This window comes from Rhinichthys klamathensis, unplaced genomic scaffold (genome assembly GCF_029890125.1).
Source record: "Rhinichthys klamathensis goyatoka isolate OS25496 unplaced genomic scaffold, OSU_Roscu_1.1 h1tg000099l_1, whole genome shotgun sequence".
NCBI lineage: Eukaryota > Metazoa > Chordata > Actinopteri > Cypriniformes > Leuciscidae > Rhinichthys > Rhinichthys klamathensis.
The window spans coordinates 1,826,120-1,845,155 of NW_026606638.1; the positions used below are offsets into that span (position 1 = coordinate 1,826,120).

The following is a 19,036-nucleotide window of genomic DNA, read 5'->3' on the forward strand; positions in this document are numbered from 1 at the left end:
TAGCAAATATTCTGACGATTAGGTATTTTGTATTTTTTATTATTTTATTTTTTAGCTCTCTGCGTTGAATGTATGACATAATTCAATTCAATTGACTTTAATAATAAGCTAGTTTAGTGAGTAGCCAGTTTGCACTGGTAATCCGCTCATCAGTCTGGAGTGTCGCCGGAAATGACTTTTACTGGTTTAAAGAGATCACATCCGACCTGTGCATCATGGAGATGAATCGGCGAGTATTAGTGATATAACAACACACTCTCGCCGCCGGAGACGTGATTTAGCGAGGACTGACTTTTGTGAGGAGGGACGCAATACAGGTACTGCTTTGTTAAACATGTCTGACTTGCTCTTGATTCATTCGTATTCGTTTCGGGGGCCTTTAAAAGCCTGATATGCATGAGTAGCCTGTTCATTGACGTCATTATGCATAGCACCTACAAATAAATGAAAACTAGTTTGGGTGTAATTATGAAAAAATTCTCATGAATTATGTGCAAAAGTCGATCTAGTAACGTGTTTAATTAATGTGATGATATTTTGGGTAAAACCTGCTCAGTTTCATTTAATTATTCCGCACACAATTATTTCAGCTGGTGGTTTAATAACACCCCAGATATGTGTATGATGTGAAATGTATATCCACGTATAGACAGTTTAGTGTTAATGAATGTGCGGTTATTCGGAGTTTCGGACGAAGAAATTGCTATTACTACAGTAAAACAGCTGAAAGGGGCGTCTGATAGGTTCCTGTATTTATTGACCACTGAATATATCATGAAAGAGGCATGCTTACAAAATAAAATAACTCGATATAAGATAATATTTTAGCCATTTTAGAAAGTTTCACTAAAAGAATGTAAAACATGTTAGTGCCATGTATATTGTTGGCATTATTTGGTAGTGGTATGTGGTACCATGTATGGTAGTATTACCATCTTATGTATCATGTAAACATCATGGTATATAAATATGATTATTATTCAGTGCCATAGTATTACTGTTTGAGACTTTTAGGAGACATCTGTAAATACCACGGTATGTATAGTATCGGTCAAAAGTTTGGAAACATTACATTTTGGAAATTTTTTAATGTTTTGTTTTTTAAAAGAAATCTCGTATGCTCATCAAGCCTGCATTGATTTGATCAAAAATATAGATTTTTTTTAATAATTTTGTGAAATATTAATACTATTTAAAATAATGGTTTTCTATTTTAAAATACTTTAAAATATAATTTATTTCTGTGATGCAAAGCTCAATTTTCAGCATCATGGAGTACAGTCTTCAGTGTCCCATTATCCTTTAGAAATCAGTCGAATATGATGATTTATAATCAATGTTGGAAACGGTTGTGCTGCTTATTATATTTTTAAAACCTGTGATACTTTTTTCAGGGTTCTTTAATGAGTAAAAAGAACAGCATTTATTTAAAATAGAAATCTTTTGTAACAATATACACTACCATTCAAAAATCAGATTTTTTTTTATTTGGAAGAAATTAATACTCTTATTAAGCAAGGATGTTGATATTGATAAAAAGGGATAGTAAAGATTTATATTGTTAGAAAAGATTGATATTTTTGAATAAATGCTGTTCTTTTTAACACTGTATTCATCAATGAATCCTAAAAAAAAGTATTGCAGAAAAAATTAAATACAAAAATAAGCAGTACAACTGTTTACAACATTGATAATAACAGTTATTGAGTATCAAATCAGCATATTAGAATGATTTCTGAAGGATCATGGGACACTGAAGACTGGAGTAATGGCTGACGGAAATTGAGCTTTACCATCACAGAAATAAAATGTAAAGTATATTAAAATAGAAAACCATTATTTTAAATTGTAAAAAAAAAAAATCCTTTTTGATTGTGGTGGGAAACAATTTTACATCACTGAATAAGAGACAAACATGATCAATTGTCTTTAAAGGTTATTTATTTTCTTGCAAGAAAAGGCCAGCAGTCATACAGTCATACAGAATGGCTGCAGAGTGTGACAGAGAATGGAGGGCATCCTTTCTTCTTTATAGTTGACTCCCTCTATGTCATCATGAACAACATGTCCCATAACTAACACATTGTTGCATCCAACTACTAATGTGTAAAAAGCCTTTTGTCTCAGCCATACAGAGTCACACATTACTTTTTGTCAAGTCACGTATACAAGGTCATACACATACATACACAGATAAGGGTTGATAGTTCTTTGTTCCATCAATGTAGCAGAGAATTATGGGACTCCACATGCAATCCTCGTGCATTTTACTACCTTAATCTAATTACTACGTATATAAGAAAATGCACATATATATATATATATATAATACATATTCAATTACATGATCAAAAAAATGCAGCCCCGATGAGCATAAGATACTTCTTTCAAAAACATTAAAAATAGTAATGTTTCCAAACTTTTGACTGGTACTGTAAATATGGTGGGATTGTTAGACCAAAGAATGGACACAATAGTAATACTAATTCTACCATATTTAATTAATTTAATGTCTAATGACTTAATCTGTTACCTCATCTCATCCCATCAGTTCCTTGAAAGATGTTGTCCAATCTTCTGGCTGAGCAGAAAGGGGCAGAGCAGGTGCCTGCGTCTGCGGCTGGCCCGTGCCATCGTGCTCCTCAGTCTTCGCTGTATCAGGAGCAGCTGGCCAAAGGATGCAGAGAAACCAGCAGGGAGGAGACTGAATCTGGAGACAGACCACAGCCCTCAGACTTTGAGAAAGGAATGAATGAAGGAGCTTTGAGACAAATGTCGTTTGATCCGAAAAGTAGTAACTTTGGAGTCAGTCCTAGTGCGATTTGCATGCACATGTGTACTCAGCAAGGTAATGTGGAATATATGTGGTCAAATCTGCAATGTTCCTTCTAAGTTTAGATTTTACTGAGCAAATTCTATTTCTACAGAAGACCCCTTTGCTACCTGAGCAGAAACACTGTGTCATTTTTGTTTTTAAATTCTATAAAGTTTAAACAGTCTCTTATGTTCACTTAGGCTGGGTTTATTTGATTAATAATACAGTAAAAAGGGTAATTGTGAAATATTAACTTAATAGTAACTTAAGTCTTCAGTGTCACATGATCCTTTAGAAATCATTCTAATATGCTGATTTTGATTTTTGAAAACCATTGTGCTGCTTAATATTTCTATGGAAACTGATGCATTCAATGATGAAGTGCAACATTGTAAATGTCTTTATAGACACTTTTTATCAATTTAATGCATTTGTTCTGAATCAAAGTATTCATTTCTTTTAAAAAATTGTACTTAAACCAACCTTTTGAATTTTAGTGCATAAAGCAAATATTTAGGTAATATGCCAGAATTATAGTTATTGAATAGTAGGATTTGAGGCTACACTTTGTTTTTAAGTAACTTTTGTCAAGATTAGTTATTTTTTGTTATATTAATCCTGTTATAACAAAATCTATCACTTAGACTAATAGAAATACTTACAATAATATAATGCCAGAATATAACACAAATAAGAATACAATATAAAACAGCATAACAAGTCTTCATAGTTTGCCGTCCAGTCATTTAGATTTTTTTTCATGAAATCTCTAGCTAACTTTGATTTTGTCCCCTGTTTTTCTGGGGGGGTTTTTGGTGCTGTACAGGAGTAACTTCAGAAGTGTGCACACATTTGTCTTAGTCGGAACATTGCAGATATGTAATGTGAAAGATTGGTTCCAAAGGAATCACTAAATGTTTTGGTATCTTCTATGAGTGAAGACATTGCTTTTACGAAGCACTGCTTTTGATCAACATCTCTTTTGCAGAGGACAAGTTCAGGGATCCACGACCAGCAGGACCATCAGGAGAGCAGCTTGGAGTTCTGGAACGAATTCTTGTGTCCCATCAAACTGAGATGAAACGTCTGCTGACTGATACCTTCGGATCTCTGACCCAACGTCTCGAGGCAGTGGAGAGGAGGATGGACCAGTTGTGTTCACAAAGCAGTGCACATACATGCAGTTTAGCTCAGCTGCACAGTAAAGTTGGCCAGCTGGGAAGAGACTTGTCCTTTTGCTGTCCAAATACAATTTCATCAGATTACAGTTTTGGTAAATGTTTATTTATGTTTGCATATTGATATGCTTAATTTGGCTATCATTTTGTTTTCTTCATACGTAACATAACCCAAGAAATACTGGAATGTTTTTGTTCCTGTGTTGACATATTTTCTGTTGTAACAAGAAATTGGGATGGGCCATATTAAAGGGTTTGTACCTTTTTAAATGGCCAATAGCATTTAGTTTGTTACATCCTCAGGCCATGATTTGCTATTTCTGGTCATGGTCAGGCGGGGTAAGGTTCTCGTACTGGAGAGCATTTTATTGGGCAAAAATTGATCTGCCACTGAGTGCATCATTATTAACATCTTGATTTGACTTAAATTATTGTGTGTTTGCAGGAGTAGACGCAGAAGTGCCAAAAGACAACAAAGGAATCATCCCAAATGTCTCTTCTTCTGGGCCACAGTCTCTTTATAGATCACCTGAATCAAAAAAGGACCCTGTGTGTTCATGGGCAATGTCAACTCTCGCTCATAAGCCTGAGGACCTAAGCTGTCAGGGTCTAGGTGGGAATTGCAGTGGCTCCAGTTCGCCATGTGGAAACCTAAAAATGTGCTCTTCTGCACAAACTGACAATTGTTTGCAGGGTAACTACTCACCCGTTTCAGATTTTGAAGACCTGGAAATGGAGCTGGAAGCTGAGAAAGACAGAGTCGCCTTAAGCGTATTGGTCGATTCTGTGCTCAGCTGCTCAGATGACAATGACAGCCGAGGACTTTCTTGTAAACGGGAAGCCCTGTCCTCTGATAGTGTGGGGAATAATAAATCTGGTCAGAAGGAAGAAGACATCTTGAAAAATCAGCGTTTACATGTTCCTGAACACCCCCGGGTGCCTTCCGTTCAGTTTTTCAAATCTTCAGCTCCTAGTGGCGCAAAGTCATACACAAATACAGATCTTCTTTTTTCGTTTGCAAAAGAAATAAATCCAAAGCCCCCTGGGAAACCAGCGACATTGACAAATTCCAGTAATGACGAGAGTGAAAATAGTCAGCAGCAGTCCTTTAGTCAGATTACCTTCCCTTTCTCCAGTAAGCCGCTTGGAGCACTACCCAACCCTGATAAACCCAAGGGCTGTTCAGTTCTCTTTCAGACTTCTAACAAGAAAGAGAATGAAATCTTGCACAAGATTGAAATGAATGGTGTTTTTCACTCTACCACTACCTCATTGAGTACTAGTACTTCAGTCTTGGATCACATCCCAATGTCAAGGGATGTAGATGGACTGACAAGGACAAATGCTGGAGATTCTGTAGAGAGCACAAATATAAGTAGTAAAGAACAAAGCATTGATTGTCAGTTATCATACTCAAAGGATAGCCCTTTAAATATCTCTTTTCAAGGGTCATCAATCCTGCCATACTGTAAACTTGCTTTACCAAACCAATTGGTAAAAGATGTAGGTGACCAAAAGTCACCAAGTTCGCTTTTGACATTTCATCAAGCACACTCCAGTTCCCATCTCCCGGGCCCAAAAAATGGGTCCTCCAAACCATTAGTAGACAGTGACACTAACAAACTGTTGGATCAGCTCTCGAACACTGCCCACCGCTTGGCATCCAGCAGCTGTTCCTCAAACGACTTGGACAGATGGACTGGTTACAGCAGAACTGGATCCAAGCTCAAACTCTGTGGTGGAAAGAAACATGACCTTCCTGGATTTACCTCTCTTAGAGTTGGAGAAACCCGTTCTTTGTCCTCTCTCGAGCAGGTAGGAGAGATATCCAACAATTGGCAGCCGATACTTGAGGACTCGATGCCTCCTGTCTCTCCTTGGTTGACTAGTACATCAGCTTGTCCTTCAAATGCTTTACCGATCAACCTGGATAAAGACTCTGCATGTTGTCCTGACTTATCTCAACTTTTTCGGCCTACTACTCCACCTTTGTCTACTTTAAGCAAGGGGAATTTCTCTGGGGCAGGTGTTAGTACCATCCTGGCTTTATCTTCTCCAACATCCTTCAGACTGTGGTTTCGACACAGAAGGCTCAACTTTCCTCTTATGCAGATGTCACGTCCTAGTATCCATGTGGTTGTGAGTCGGATTTTGGGGCGGTGCAAGTTTCATCCTCTTCGAGCTCTGGTTGACTTCACAGCCCCACCAGGCGTAGACAACGATCACCAGTAAGTTAAAACTATTGAAGTTAAAAGGGTTTTTTTTGCATGTTTTGATGGCAAAGAAGTTTGATTTACATATTAATCAGAAATGATTGTCAGTTTTGACCTGCATGCTGCTTGCACTTACAATTCTACCCGTTTTGATCTACATTTTTTTTGTTGATAGCTATACACGACGATCCAGTCAAGAAGCTACACCCAGCAGGAAAAGAGCTTCAGCACGGTGGGCATATCCCCCTGCATCTCTTGCCATTTAGCTGACCTAATCATTGAAATCTTTTAATCAGTCTTTGCTTACCAGTTATGGTTCAGGTTAAAGGTGAAGTGAATAATTTCAGCACAACTAGCAACACGAATAGCAGAAAAGTTTTCCAAACCTGTAGAAGTCTACAGTGGCCCGGCATCTTTATTATGTTTCTGTCTTGTTTCATTCAAACTCATTTTATGTTATCTGTGGGCTTCCTGTGTTTGAAATGTACCCGTGAACAGGGATGACACTGATTCCCTCTTCATTGTTGCTCTGTTGATTCATTCCATGCACCTTGTGATTCATTCCATGCACCTTGTGATTCATTCCATGCACCTTGTGAGTGGGTAAAGTTGCACCAAATCTACTTCTACAAACTTTGGTGCATTTTTGCTACAGACATGAATGACAAGGTTGTGCAGCTAGGTGTGTTTGATCTATCCTGCTACTTTTCTAAATGATTGAATGCACAATTTTCACCCAGCAACCCTTGAAACGGGTAGGGAAAAAAAAAAAAACATAGGAGTTCAGACCAGGCCAAATGTTCAGACAAAGAAATAGAAATTTGAGGCTGGGATCTTTTTGGTTTGGCTTGTAAGCAACCACCCACAACATCCTAGCAATTGCATAGCAACACCCTGGCATCCAAGCCAGAACACCGTGTCCTAACCAGATGCAATGCGAAAAGATTTGAGCCAACAAACAATTTGTAAGTCCACGACAGACAAGACTTATCAACAAGATGTGACAAAATGAATCACAAATCACAGTCAATCAGAAGAGCATTTGGTAGCACTCTCTTTCTCTCTCTCTGCAAGCACACTGCTGTTTCACACTCCCAACAAAATAGAGAACAGAACTAGATAATCAAATTAATAATAAAATAATTTCACTATTCTAAATACATACTCAATTACTGTTACAATCTTTGTCATGATGAAATTAGGGATATACCATATGAAAAATTTGGCTGATACTGATTATTATTTACATTTTAAAGCCGATATAACCGATAAATTGGCAGATAAATCTAAATTTTATATAATTTGAGAGCCTGATTGCAAAAACAAAAGTCTCACCATGTCCCAAGCACACAATTATAATGTTCTCATTATAATTTTATGTAGCCTATATGACAAACTTGCGCTGCACATGTTGCACTTAACTGTATTTTCTTTTTTGTAGTGATTTCAATCATATTTCAAACAATTTAAAACCATCATAGGGAACAGCGCACATCTGAAGTGTCTCAGCTGAAGAAAATAATCCATTATTTATTGGCTTTAATATATATCGGGCTGATAACGATATGGCTGCCGATATATTGTGCATCCCTACATGAAATGCAGAGTTCAGATTGAACGTTCTTGTTTCCGAAGGTATTTTTGAGATCTGAGGTAAATAATTAATTATCTTTTATGGCTGTTAAAGTCAAGCAAAATTATATTTAAACTCTAATTAAACAATTCTTGATACCAGAACACAGTCGATACCTGAGATGTCAGTCGCAATGTCGCAGAAATAGAAATGATTCCAAAAATGGAATCCCCTGTCTCCTCTTGTCGCTGTCATGGCTGGTTAGGACACAAACTCACACGGAAAATATGGCTTTTATCATGTTGCGATGTTTTGTCACATCTGGTTAGGACACAGCAGATGCATAGCACAGCACTCACGTTTTCTTTGGAAAATGTGAAAATCTAGTTACGTTTTTCTATTTGGTTCTGTGCTGCTAGTAGCAGAAATTACTCACTTCACCTCAACTATTGTGTCTATAAAGCAATCTGCATAGTAAAAAAAAATTATATCGACAAAATAGTTCATTCTATGATCATATTTGAAGCATGAAGCCAGACCAATTTTACAAACCACAGCTAAGCTGATCATTTTATGTAGATGTTGACTGATGTTATATTAGCAATCACCTGGTATTCTCTGAAATGCTTGCTTCTTTCACTGTGTGTAGGAAGGCCATCTCATCTTCATCAGTGTGTCATCTGTCAAAAATTCGTCTCACACCAGAAAGAAGTCTGGATCACCCCTCATGGCACAACATCAGCCCCAAGTCTGTGCGATTGGATGGATCCGCTACTGAATCTGTGCCTAGTTTTGCTATTGTCAGTGCAAATGTCAAATACCCTGGTTTGCATAGTCGGGGAGCATCTAGAGAAATCAAACAGGTATTATATTATCTCTTCTATAATTTGAACAAATTATTTCGAAAAGTAAAAATGCAAGTTGGCAAATACACTCATCGGCCACTTTATTAGGTACACCTTGCTTGTACCAGGTTTAACCCCCTTTTGCCTTCAGAACTGCCTAAATTCTCCGTGGCATAGATTCAACAAAGTGCTGGAAACATTCCTCAGAGGTTTTGGTCCATATGGACCCTTTTCACAGACTAATGACGCGTTTAACGGTCATCAGCATCGTAAATTCTGCAAAGTTTTTTTATATTTTCATTTTTTTTCTATATTTTGTATTTTATTACCTTTCCCTATTGGTAATGACGGTCAAATTGACACATTTCTCTCTTCTGACTGCCGTTATTAATCTCTCTCTATTTTTTCCCCTCTTTTGAAATTTGTGAAAACACTATTGTGGAGTTTTTCTTTTGCTATTTGATCAAATGGGAACAGGAAAAATATATTTAATGTAGTCTCTCATTCACCACTATAAAAGTTTACCCATAAAAGACTTCCGCTTCTGAGAAACCCGGAAATGTGAAAAGGGTCTATTGACATGATAGCATATCGCAGATTTGTCAGCTGCACATTCATGATGCGAAACTAGATCTGCAGTTTCTGAAATAATCAAATACTGGCACCAACAACCATGCCTCGTTCAAAGTCATTTAAATCACCTTTCTTCTCAATTCGATGCTCAGTTTGAACTTAAGAAGATCGTCTTGACCATGTCTACATGCCTAAATGCATTGAGTTGCTGCCATATGATTGGCTGATTAGATATTTGCGTTAACGAGCAGTTGAACAGGTGTTCCTAATAAAGTTGAGTGTACTTTATGTGAGGCCCGTGAGTGTATTTTTGGATACAGACATTGCTGAAGTGAAAGAGTTAGGTTTTGTTTCCTCAAGGCTTGACATTCATCTCTCTTGTAGGTGGGACTCTACGATACTAATGCTGAAGCTCAAGCAAGTCAACGTTCCAAAAGGGTCTCCCAAATTCGTATTCGTAAGACGGTTCCCAAACCAGATAACAACCTTACTCCAATGGGACTCCCCAAACCAAAGAGGTGAGCCAAAGATTCAACTTGTTTAGTCTTTATAATATTGGACAGTTCCATTTAGATTCCACATCATCATATGTAAATATTTATCAGCATTTTGACTATTTTCTTCATATCTCTTAATCGGTGTATTATTGAAATAAGTGTTTTAAAAAAAAAAAATGTATTAGTATTTTATTCAGAGGAACTCATTTCGACCAAGCAGCCTTTGCAAAATAAGCATGCAAGAAGTCAAATGCAGTAAAAAAATAAGTAAAGCCTGTTAAATAATAATAATGTGATTACAGTACTAATGTAGCAATATGTGCGTACTTCTATTTTTACTAAAACATTAAGGCATATACAATTTTAAACACAGACTTCAATGAACATTTTTGTGCGATGACAAACGAATCTGAAATCTTGAAAATTAATCCAACTTTCTAGCCTGGTTAAAACCAGACCATTCTCAGTTGTAACTGAGTTATGGTCTGGCAAAGTGTCATAGACAAATCATTTCCAGAGGGGCGTCACCAACGGACGTCGCGGATAGACCTAAAACCAGAGCGATGAAAGAGATGACGTGTGCAGAGCGGCGGAGAAACATCTCCGAGTGTTGTTCTTTGCTCGGTTTTTAACTAAAAGGAAACGTTCAAATCGCTTAAAACAGACGCGATAGCTGATTCGAACGAGTGATGTTCGAAGGCGGCATCCATCTTTGTAATGTAGGCTACAAAATCTGCTTCAAAATCCCAGCGCTGTCGTCATCGTGTAAAGCCCGCCCCAACGTTTCTGATTGGTGCCTCGATTTCGACGGATTGGAAATGGGCTTGAATGAGCTCTTCGCCAGACTAACTTTCAGAGCAAATCTAAATTTGCCCATAAATTGTCTGGGTTTTTTATCAGCAGTGTTGCTACCTAAATCTCTTTTTTTTTTGTGCTTTCATATTTGCGTCACAACACAAGGAGCAAATGCAAAATTGGTCTTTATGAAACTTTGTCAGTCCTTAATATGGTTTCGTTCACACACACAGTTCAGTTATTTACAAGAGTGACAACCACATTCTATAACCGAACATTTTCAGGACTCACAACTGCATTCTTGGAATTGGACTGGACAACTAGTTGTCTGTCATCATGTCATACAATCTGAGAGAGCAGTGCTGCACAATTGCGTGTCTTCTATGTGTTGCTGGTTTTCGTGTGTGGTTTTTGTAACTTACAGCGATGGTGTGTCACTGTCATATTAAGGTTTTATATCCAGTCACTGTTCTCTGGTGCAGTTTTCGTGTCAAAATCTCAGATTTTCACACCGATATAAAAGCTGTTGTCGGTTAATGAAGATTTGACTGAATTCGCAGATCGATTGGACTATTGTTGTATCAAAAGTGATCAGGCTTTTTTTCAGTTTTATGGATGTCACCATCTTTGATATTACTTTGGTCACTGTCACTATTGTTACTGGTAAGAGAATACGGGCTTGACTCCCATTGCATGTTCATTCAGACCAGATGTTACTGTTTGAATGGGACATTTCGAGACTCACAGCTGTAAGTAAATTTGGTTGTCAATCCCAAAAACTGACCGTGTGAATGTAGCCTTGATGGCCAGATTAAAAGTGCTAAAATATCATTGTGATATTTATAGTAGTATAGTAGTCAAGAAGACCACCTAAATTGAGACCATCACAAGACCAAGACCATTTTGTGTTAAGACTAAGGCTGTGAAATCGCTTCCTAAACCCTCATTCACTATTCCCTACATTAGTCCACTAATATAGTTCACTTGAGGGAGTGAATGAAAACGAGTGAGCAAATTCAGACACTGAGTGCGCCGCATAGTTTGTGCTTGCTGTTTAATAATTATTTGAAACTTGGCAAACTGGCAGCTCCAGCAGTATTGAAAGTATTACTCTTGAATGGAAACTATGTATAAACCTTAATTAAACAATTTAATAATTAATTAAAAAAGAATTTGTACTTGTATGAGGCTGTAGCCACATTGGCCCAGCGGTTTGGAAAATGATGGATGGGTGATTACGCTGGGAGAACCATCGTCTGGCCAGATTCGGGTATTAATTCGGCGTGCGGTGCGACTCTCACAGTGCATTATGGGTATTTTCTAGCCGTTAAGGGTACATCGATTATACACTCGTTATTGCGGTGCATTGTGGGACTCGATAACGTCCACTATGGTTTTGGATACCACTACAAATGAGCGTCCCCTCAAATAGCGCCTTGTTTTAGGGTATAGGGGGTGATTTTGGACATAGCTCAAGACAAGACCAAAACTTTGATGGGTTGAGAGACCAAGACCACTGTGTGTTGAGACCAGACAAGACCAAGGGAGAGACTGAGTCAATACCAAGACCAGACCAGCACTCTTCAAATTCATCTAAAAGATCTACATTATCTAAGAAATGTCTTATATTTAATACATAAATACAATTAGATTAATAAGACACTGTATCAAATGAAATCACTAACAACTTAGTCTGAGATAGAGACAAGACCGAGTTCAAATGCGGTCGAGACCGAGACTTAAGACCGGGCTCGAGTATTACACTAATTCAAAGTGTTAATAAAACATTGATTATATATCATAAATATGTGTTTCAATGTCCAGCTGATTGCTGTGTTTGTGTCCCATAAGGCTGAAGAAAAAGGAATTCAGTTTGGAGGAGATTTATACCAATAAGAATTACAAGTCTCCATTACCCAACAGGTTTGTTCTCGCAATTGTTCTATTTATTTTTACTCTTGTGTTTTTCTGGAAATCGATTTCTGATTGTTCTATTCATTTACACAGAAGTCTGGAGACGATATTTGAAGAACCGAAAGAGAAGAACGGCTCTCTGATCTGCATTGGTCATCAGAAACGAAAGCGAGTTCTAGACTTCCCCGATTTCACGCTGCCTCGGAAACGCAAGGCTAAAACTAACCTGGGTCCGCTGCGTGCGAAGGGGCCGCGAGGAAGGGCACGTAGGGGTAGACAGGATGACGCTGATCTTGACATAATGCTAATCGAGAGACTCACAGAACTGGAAGACTATTTTTCTCGCCAAGGCCTGGAGGTTTAAATTCAGATTTTCACAAATCTATTCCCAATAAGTTACCAAATAATGTTGGTTTTAATATTATTGCCAGGGCATGGAAAGAATTGGAGCCTCACACAGTGTTGTACACGGAACGATTAGCAATAGATAGGAATTTTCTTGTAGCATTTACATTTGCGACTTCAACGGTATTAAGTGCACTGACCCAAAATATATTGTGTGTGTGTGTGTGTGAATACAAGCACATTATAGTAAACCTTCACTTCAGCACTTTCTGTTTCCTCACAATGTGACTGCTGCAACTTAGTTGTGTTTCTCTTGCATTTGCGACTTGTGGCTAACCAACATGTTCCTTACTGTCATTTTCTTGCAAAAAAATGAGTGTGGGAATGATCCTTTGGTTTATGCCCTTCATGGTCTCAGAAACAAGGAGGTGCTCACCTGCTTAGACTACTTATGACCCATGAAAGTGGCAGCTTAGATTTGATTATATTAAATTTTTTTTTTTGGACCGCTTGCTCCGTCCAGATGAAATTCTGAGGGATTTGCTGCCAAAAATCAAGACTACAAACTATTTACTAGGCACAGTGCTGTGATAACTATAATCTTGTGAGATGTTTTAATGTATTTCACCATAGAAATATTAAACTTAGTGTTTCTGCATTTGGTGTTCTTGCTGGGCTGTCATGAATAAGACATGGCTTTCCCTCGGCCTTCACGCCTTTAGCTGCTAGACCGTTTAAATAAACTTTACCGCCTGTTTGACGTTGGTTTGAAAGGACTCTCTGAGGAAAACTGAAAATTCTGACATTTACTCACCCTTCACGACGTTATCCCAAACCTGTTCAACTGAATTCTTTCTTCGAAACGCCAATCGAAGATAAAATGAGTTGGGGGTTTTTGGGCCATAAAATGAATGTAAATGTTAACAGCTATTAGCAGCATTCTTCAACATTTTGTGTTCCCAACAGAAGAAAGTCATGCAGGTTTGGAACGACATGAGGGCGAGGAAATAGTCATAGAAATTTCATTTTTGAGAACATTTGAGTCCCTTTTTCACTTATCCCATATATTATGGCCAAGAGAACATGCTGTCACCTCAAAAACAGGGTAGACAAGCCTTTGGTTTGTGACAAAACCCCCATTGCTCTAATGTTAACTGTGAAAACGCTTTTATTAATCACAAACTTTTGGATTACACTTATCCAAAACGGAGCCTAGTTGTGAAATGTAATACTTGTTTGTCGTGAATATATGCTTCTTATTTGCAGACTTAATATCAGGTTGACATTAGTGAAGAATTTGGTGAAACCCATCTTTCATTTTTCTGACCTGAGATTTACTGGATGTTATATGCAGCTAATAAAGTGGTGATTTGGCTAGATTGGACCGATTTTTAGTTTTATCATTCCATTGTGCGATATACTGCCACAACTTTATTCTTATTTTTTGAGGATGAAAGCAAGGCAACATACTTTGTTTTGGTGTGGTGTGTTGTTGTCATATTTGTAGTGATTTTAATTTAATTTTATATATATTTTTTATGAAAAGCTTTTGCAATCTATTGTAATGTAGCTTTGGACCTTATCTGCACTTCACCCCCAAAGAATCTGCGCCTTTGCCTGACGAGCATCTCTGTGCCAGTTTGTGATGTAACCACATTTCTAAATCAACCTATGTCTTTGAAATTTTAGTATTTTACTTACTGGCCCAATTAAAAATAATAATAGGGCTGATGTGTGTTTTGCTCAATTTATTATGCAGTGGAACCGGCTGTTCGAATTTTTTTTTTCAAGATGGAAATATTTTTTATTTGTATTGATATTTTATTTCCATACCACACTTCCTGTGTTACATATACTGTTACTGTTGTGCTTCTCTTTGAGCCCACCAACAGACCAACACTAAGTATTGCTTGAGTGCTGTCAATCAGTGTGATTTTATATATATTTTATGAATAAAATAGTGTTAACTAAGACTTTCTTATTTATCTTTCTTTTTGATGATGAAAAAAATCTAAAGAAATATAATTTATTTTAACTTAAACAAAATATATTTTATACATATATATTATTTTTCTGATCATCCATGCTGATGTCTAGAAATATATATTTCTGGATTTATTTATTTTTGTAACTGGTAGTATGACCATACTATTGTTTTGTACTTTATTTTAAATCGAATATTTATTTTATTAATTTTTCGTATTTGTAAAGTACAGTTTGTCAAGGGTTGTGGTAACTAACGCTCCATTCCTGTAGATGGCGTCAGTGCGTCTCGTGAAGGACGAGAACACAGTATAAATTGTAACTGCATACAAGCATCATGGCCAAAGCCACTTTAAGGCAAACCGCCAAGGTTAGCAATAAGCTTGCTAACGCAGTGGTACGCAGGAAAGAAAACCAGGAACCGTTTTTTTCGAATGGATGTCTATGGAGGAGAGGCTTCCCTACGCTGAATAAACTGCTTTTATGGGAAAACGGCTTACCGTTTAACGAATCGACGGGCTATCGGCTAATCTTCAACATGTTTGCTCTTAAACATTCGTTTTGGATTGATCTATGTGTATAGTTTACACCGAAAAAAATGCTGATATTTAAGAGAAATCACGGACAATTGCGCGACAGGTAGAATTCAGTTTACGGCACTTCTCATTCATTTCTATGGGATCCGCAAAGAGTGACTGACTGTCGCACAAGGCCAAGCCTCTAATGTGATTGGTAATCAAGGCACACGTGATCCACGTTGGCCGTTACGCATTCTCCAATGGTAGAGCCACGGACCATCGTATCTCCCAATAATAAGACCATCTCTGTCATGGCAGCGCTCGTACGGAGAGTGTTTGTTGCCCACCTGGTAGGCGCGAGAAAGAGCGGGTAAGTGTATTATGTTATTTTGAGTGTTTGTGAGAGAATGTCAATTACACCATACCTTATTCGGTAAATACAGACACGTGCTGGTTTCATTAACGTTACCCCAAAAAGTCGCTGTTTGGCAAACCCGTCGAGACTTTTAAAGTGACAGATCTTGAGACCCAGCTGACCTCAGAGCCAAGTTACACAAGGTTGTGCCAACTTCAGCAGAGCAGCATTAACGCAAGAGCAGGGACATGTTTTTCTTGCCTTAGAATAACCTTTCTATAAAGTTTAATTAGTTGGCTTTTACTTATAGGCCCATTTACTATAATTAATACAGGATCTGCTGACTGCTACATTATGTCTATACTAGCTGGACGAATTTCAAGATATTTATTAATTAATTTTCCTCACTATTGTTTTACCATTACTGCCCATTTCTACATAGCGAGATTCTTTTAAGTTGTTCATACTGAGACCCTCATAAATGTGCATGTTGGTTGTGTAGTTTTCGAGTGTTTCCTACCAATTGTGTTATTTTGTTTTGTTCAGTTTTCTGCAGAATGGTGGCTTTGGTCTGAGATGGGGTCATCAGAGGTTATTCTCCAAAGGTCAGTCTCTCTCTCTCCATATGTCTTTTTTTGTTATTGTAATTGGAAACTTGCAAGAGTAAATACATTACCAATCAAATATAATATTTTTATTAATTTATTCATCCCCTATTTCCACTATCAAATGCTAACTTGGGTAAGCAAGGTGACACAAATGCATACACAACAAATGCCCAAAAATGATCATTCTTTCATTACTCGTCCCCATCTTCGAAACACAAATGAGGATCTTCCTGATGAAATCTGAGAGCTTTCTGTCCCTCCATTGACAGCTAAGCAACTACCAATTTGATGCTTCAAAAGGTTCATAAATTGATTGTAAAACCAACCCATATGAATTGAGCAGTTTATTCCACATTTTCTGAAGAGACACGATCCCTTTATGTCATAGGTTCTCAAAGTGCGGCCCGCGGGCCAATGGCGGCCCGCCGAAACATTTCTGGCGGCCCGCGATAACATCTGTAAAACTGTTAAAACTATTGCTTTGAAAAAATGAATATCTCCGTTTAGTGGTGTTTAGCGGCATCCATAGGCATAAGCGGTAATTACATGGTCCGACCGACCGATCACACTTGACCTCACTCCCAAGGCCACCAGGAACAGTGGTTGTCTACACAGGAATAGGAATCGTGGCCAACCGAAACCAGCACCACAAATCCCATTGCAATTTAAAAGGGTATGTTGACCAAGTAATCAATATTCAATGTGACTTACTAATAATCTTAACAATGTCAAGCTTATTAATAGCCGCGTTTCCATTACGTTTCAAAATGTTCGCGGGCGCGAACACTTGCATTTTCCTATCAACAGTGGAAACAACTTAAACTAGTCTATCATTTCTGGTCATACAGAAAATAATAATGCATTATTCGCAACTACTTTTATTTGTGTAAACTCATAACAAGAAAACGTGCTTTTGTAAAATAAAATAAAACAATCAGTAGCCTAGGCTACTACGCGCTTTCATGATCTCCGTGAACTGGAGCGCGAGAACTGAAACAAAATATAGCCTATGTAGGCTAAAGCTTAAAATGTGCACTTTTAAACAAACAAACTCGAATCGAAAGCAAATACCTGATTATGTAATCCGTATGAAAGGTGGATTTCTCTCTAAAAGCGCATCTGCTTAACAGCGGAGATGGAGATATGTTTTTAGCCGACACTTAGAAAACAATATTTATTAATAAACAATTAAAATGCCTCGCTGTTTTTTCAGACGCATTTATTATCATTAGCCTATAACTCACCTATAAATCAGGCTAGATCAGACACGTACAGGCTATATGGCTCTTCTCATTCATCACTGCGGGAAAAATATAAATTCCAGGTTCTAATTTGGCCTTAGAAAAAGTCTGTCGATATTTACTTTTTTGCGCAGCAGTTGGTGAAGCCAGTTCAAATTAAAATTTTGTTCAACTTTGCGTTTTAAAAAGACAACAACCGTTCATTTTTCGTTTTTCAGTTACGGGTTAAAAAAGATAGATAATAATATGCAAATCTGCAATAATGGAAACGCGACTGACAAGCAATGATAGAAATGAATGATGATGATGACTTGTTTGGTAAGCTTCTATTTTAAAAGTTTCTTTCTCTCCCCCCCAAAATTTTCACAAGTTTTGCCAGGTTTAGCTTCAGTTATGAATTAAAATGTGTTTATTGCAACTAATGTAAACTGTAGAGATGCAACCTGGTCATTAAAATAATTTCAAATGGGATTTTCTTTTCAGTTTTTTTTTCTTCGTTTTCTCCCCCGCCACTTTGGCGGCCCTCAGTTCAATGTTGGGTTCCTAAATTGGCCCTCACCTATCAAAACTTTGAGAACCCCTGCTTTATGTGATGAACAGATTGAATTTAGGCTTTTATTCACATTAACATTCATCAACTTACACCTCAGTTGTGGTAAAAGGAAGCTTAAGCATGTTTGCTTTAAGGGGGAGAACCAATAAGGTTTATTCTTGTGTGTTACGCAACCAGTTTGATCTTCAGTAAGTGGTTTGTTTTCATGTGTCAAGCAGGTTTGTTGTTTTTTGATCAATGTTTGTATGTGAATTAAATCTGTTCATCATATAAAGCGATCGTGTCTCTAGAGAAAATTTGGACTAAACTGCTCAATTCTTATGGATTAGATTTACGATTGCCCATAACTTCTGGTCTAGAATCAGTTTTCTCCATAATAATAGGCTAGCATATTGGAGAAATGGATTTGGCAAATGATCCAGTGTGCATAAATCACACCATAGGCTATCAGACTCTTAGAGGTCTCTATAAATTAAAATAACATCTTGCCAAATATGAGCCTTTACTGTCATATTATAATATCGGGGATATTTTAGTGGATTCACTCTGCATTTAAATGCGGTTGTCTCTCCTGAAACTCTGCAGTGTATACGTGGCTGTTGGTCCTCTTAGCAGCATGAAAAATAAAACTTATTCAAATTGCGAATGGATTATTCACAGAAAGTGAGCAAAGAGCACTCCCTTAATAACTGAAGCTGTCGAGCACTCCCTTAATATCTGAAGCTGTTGAGCACTCCCTTAATAATGGAAGCTGTCAATCACTTCATTGTCAGCTCAGTTAGCTGACAAAACAAGTTGTGATTAGAAACCGTTGACTGTTTTCAGATTACAGAGCGTGAACACAAATACGGTAAGCGCTGGACCGTTTGAAAGCAGCTGCCTGTCAGTGGGTAGCGAATTGAGTCAAAATAGTCTTGGCTATTGGACCCACGGTCCATCTGTGCCTATTGATTCCCAACCTGCACCGCAAATGACAACATAAATATTATTCCATCCGTTACATTAAATATTAGCTGTTCATCCACCCGTG

The 19,036-nt window shown here is 37.6% G+C and overlaps 2 protein-coding genes across 4 annotated transcripts in view; both read left to right on the plus strand.

Moving 5' to 3' along the window:
* Window positions 1-50: 50 nt before the first annotated feature.
* Window positions 51-13,508, plus strand: wu:fi75a02 (uncharacterized). Of its 3 annotated transcripts, none has more exons than XM_056252940.1 (9): window positions 53-317; window positions 2,552-2,848; window positions 3,804-4,088; window positions 4,439-6,221; window positions 6,382-6,438; window positions 8,429-8,642; window positions 9,582-9,715; window positions 12,341-12,412; window positions 12,497-13,508. In XM_056252940.1, the coding sequence occupies exons 2-9, from the start codon at window positions 2,563-2,565 to the stop codon at window positions 12,765-12,767; spliced, it is 3,102 nt and encodes a 1,033-aa protein (XP_056108915.1). In that variant the 5' UTR covers window positions 53-317; window positions 2,552-2,562; the 3' UTR covers window positions 12,768-13,508. The 3 variants fall into 3 exon arrangements, with proteins under 3 accessions (XP_056108917.1, XP_056108915.1, XP_056108916.1); XM_056252941.1 differs by having other exon boundaries at window positions 54-317; window positions 4,442-6,221; XM_056252942.1 differs by lacking the exon at window positions 6,382-6,438 and having other exon boundaries at window positions 51-317.
* A 1,968-nt stretch (window positions 13,509-15,476) lies between these two features.
* Window positions 15,477-19,036, plus strand: part of pisd (phosphatidylserine decarboxylase) — a 41,263-nt gene continuing 37,703 nt past the window's right edge. Inside the window, exons 1-2 of the mRNA XM_056252946.1 lie at window positions 15,477-15,619; window positions 16,151-16,209. Coding sequence (XP_056108921.1) covers window positions 15,510-15,619; window positions 16,151-16,209 — 169 coding nt within the window. The 5' untranslated portion in view covers window positions 15,477-15,509. The remainder of the gene's footprint in view (window positions 15,620-16,150; window positions 16,210-19,036) is intronic.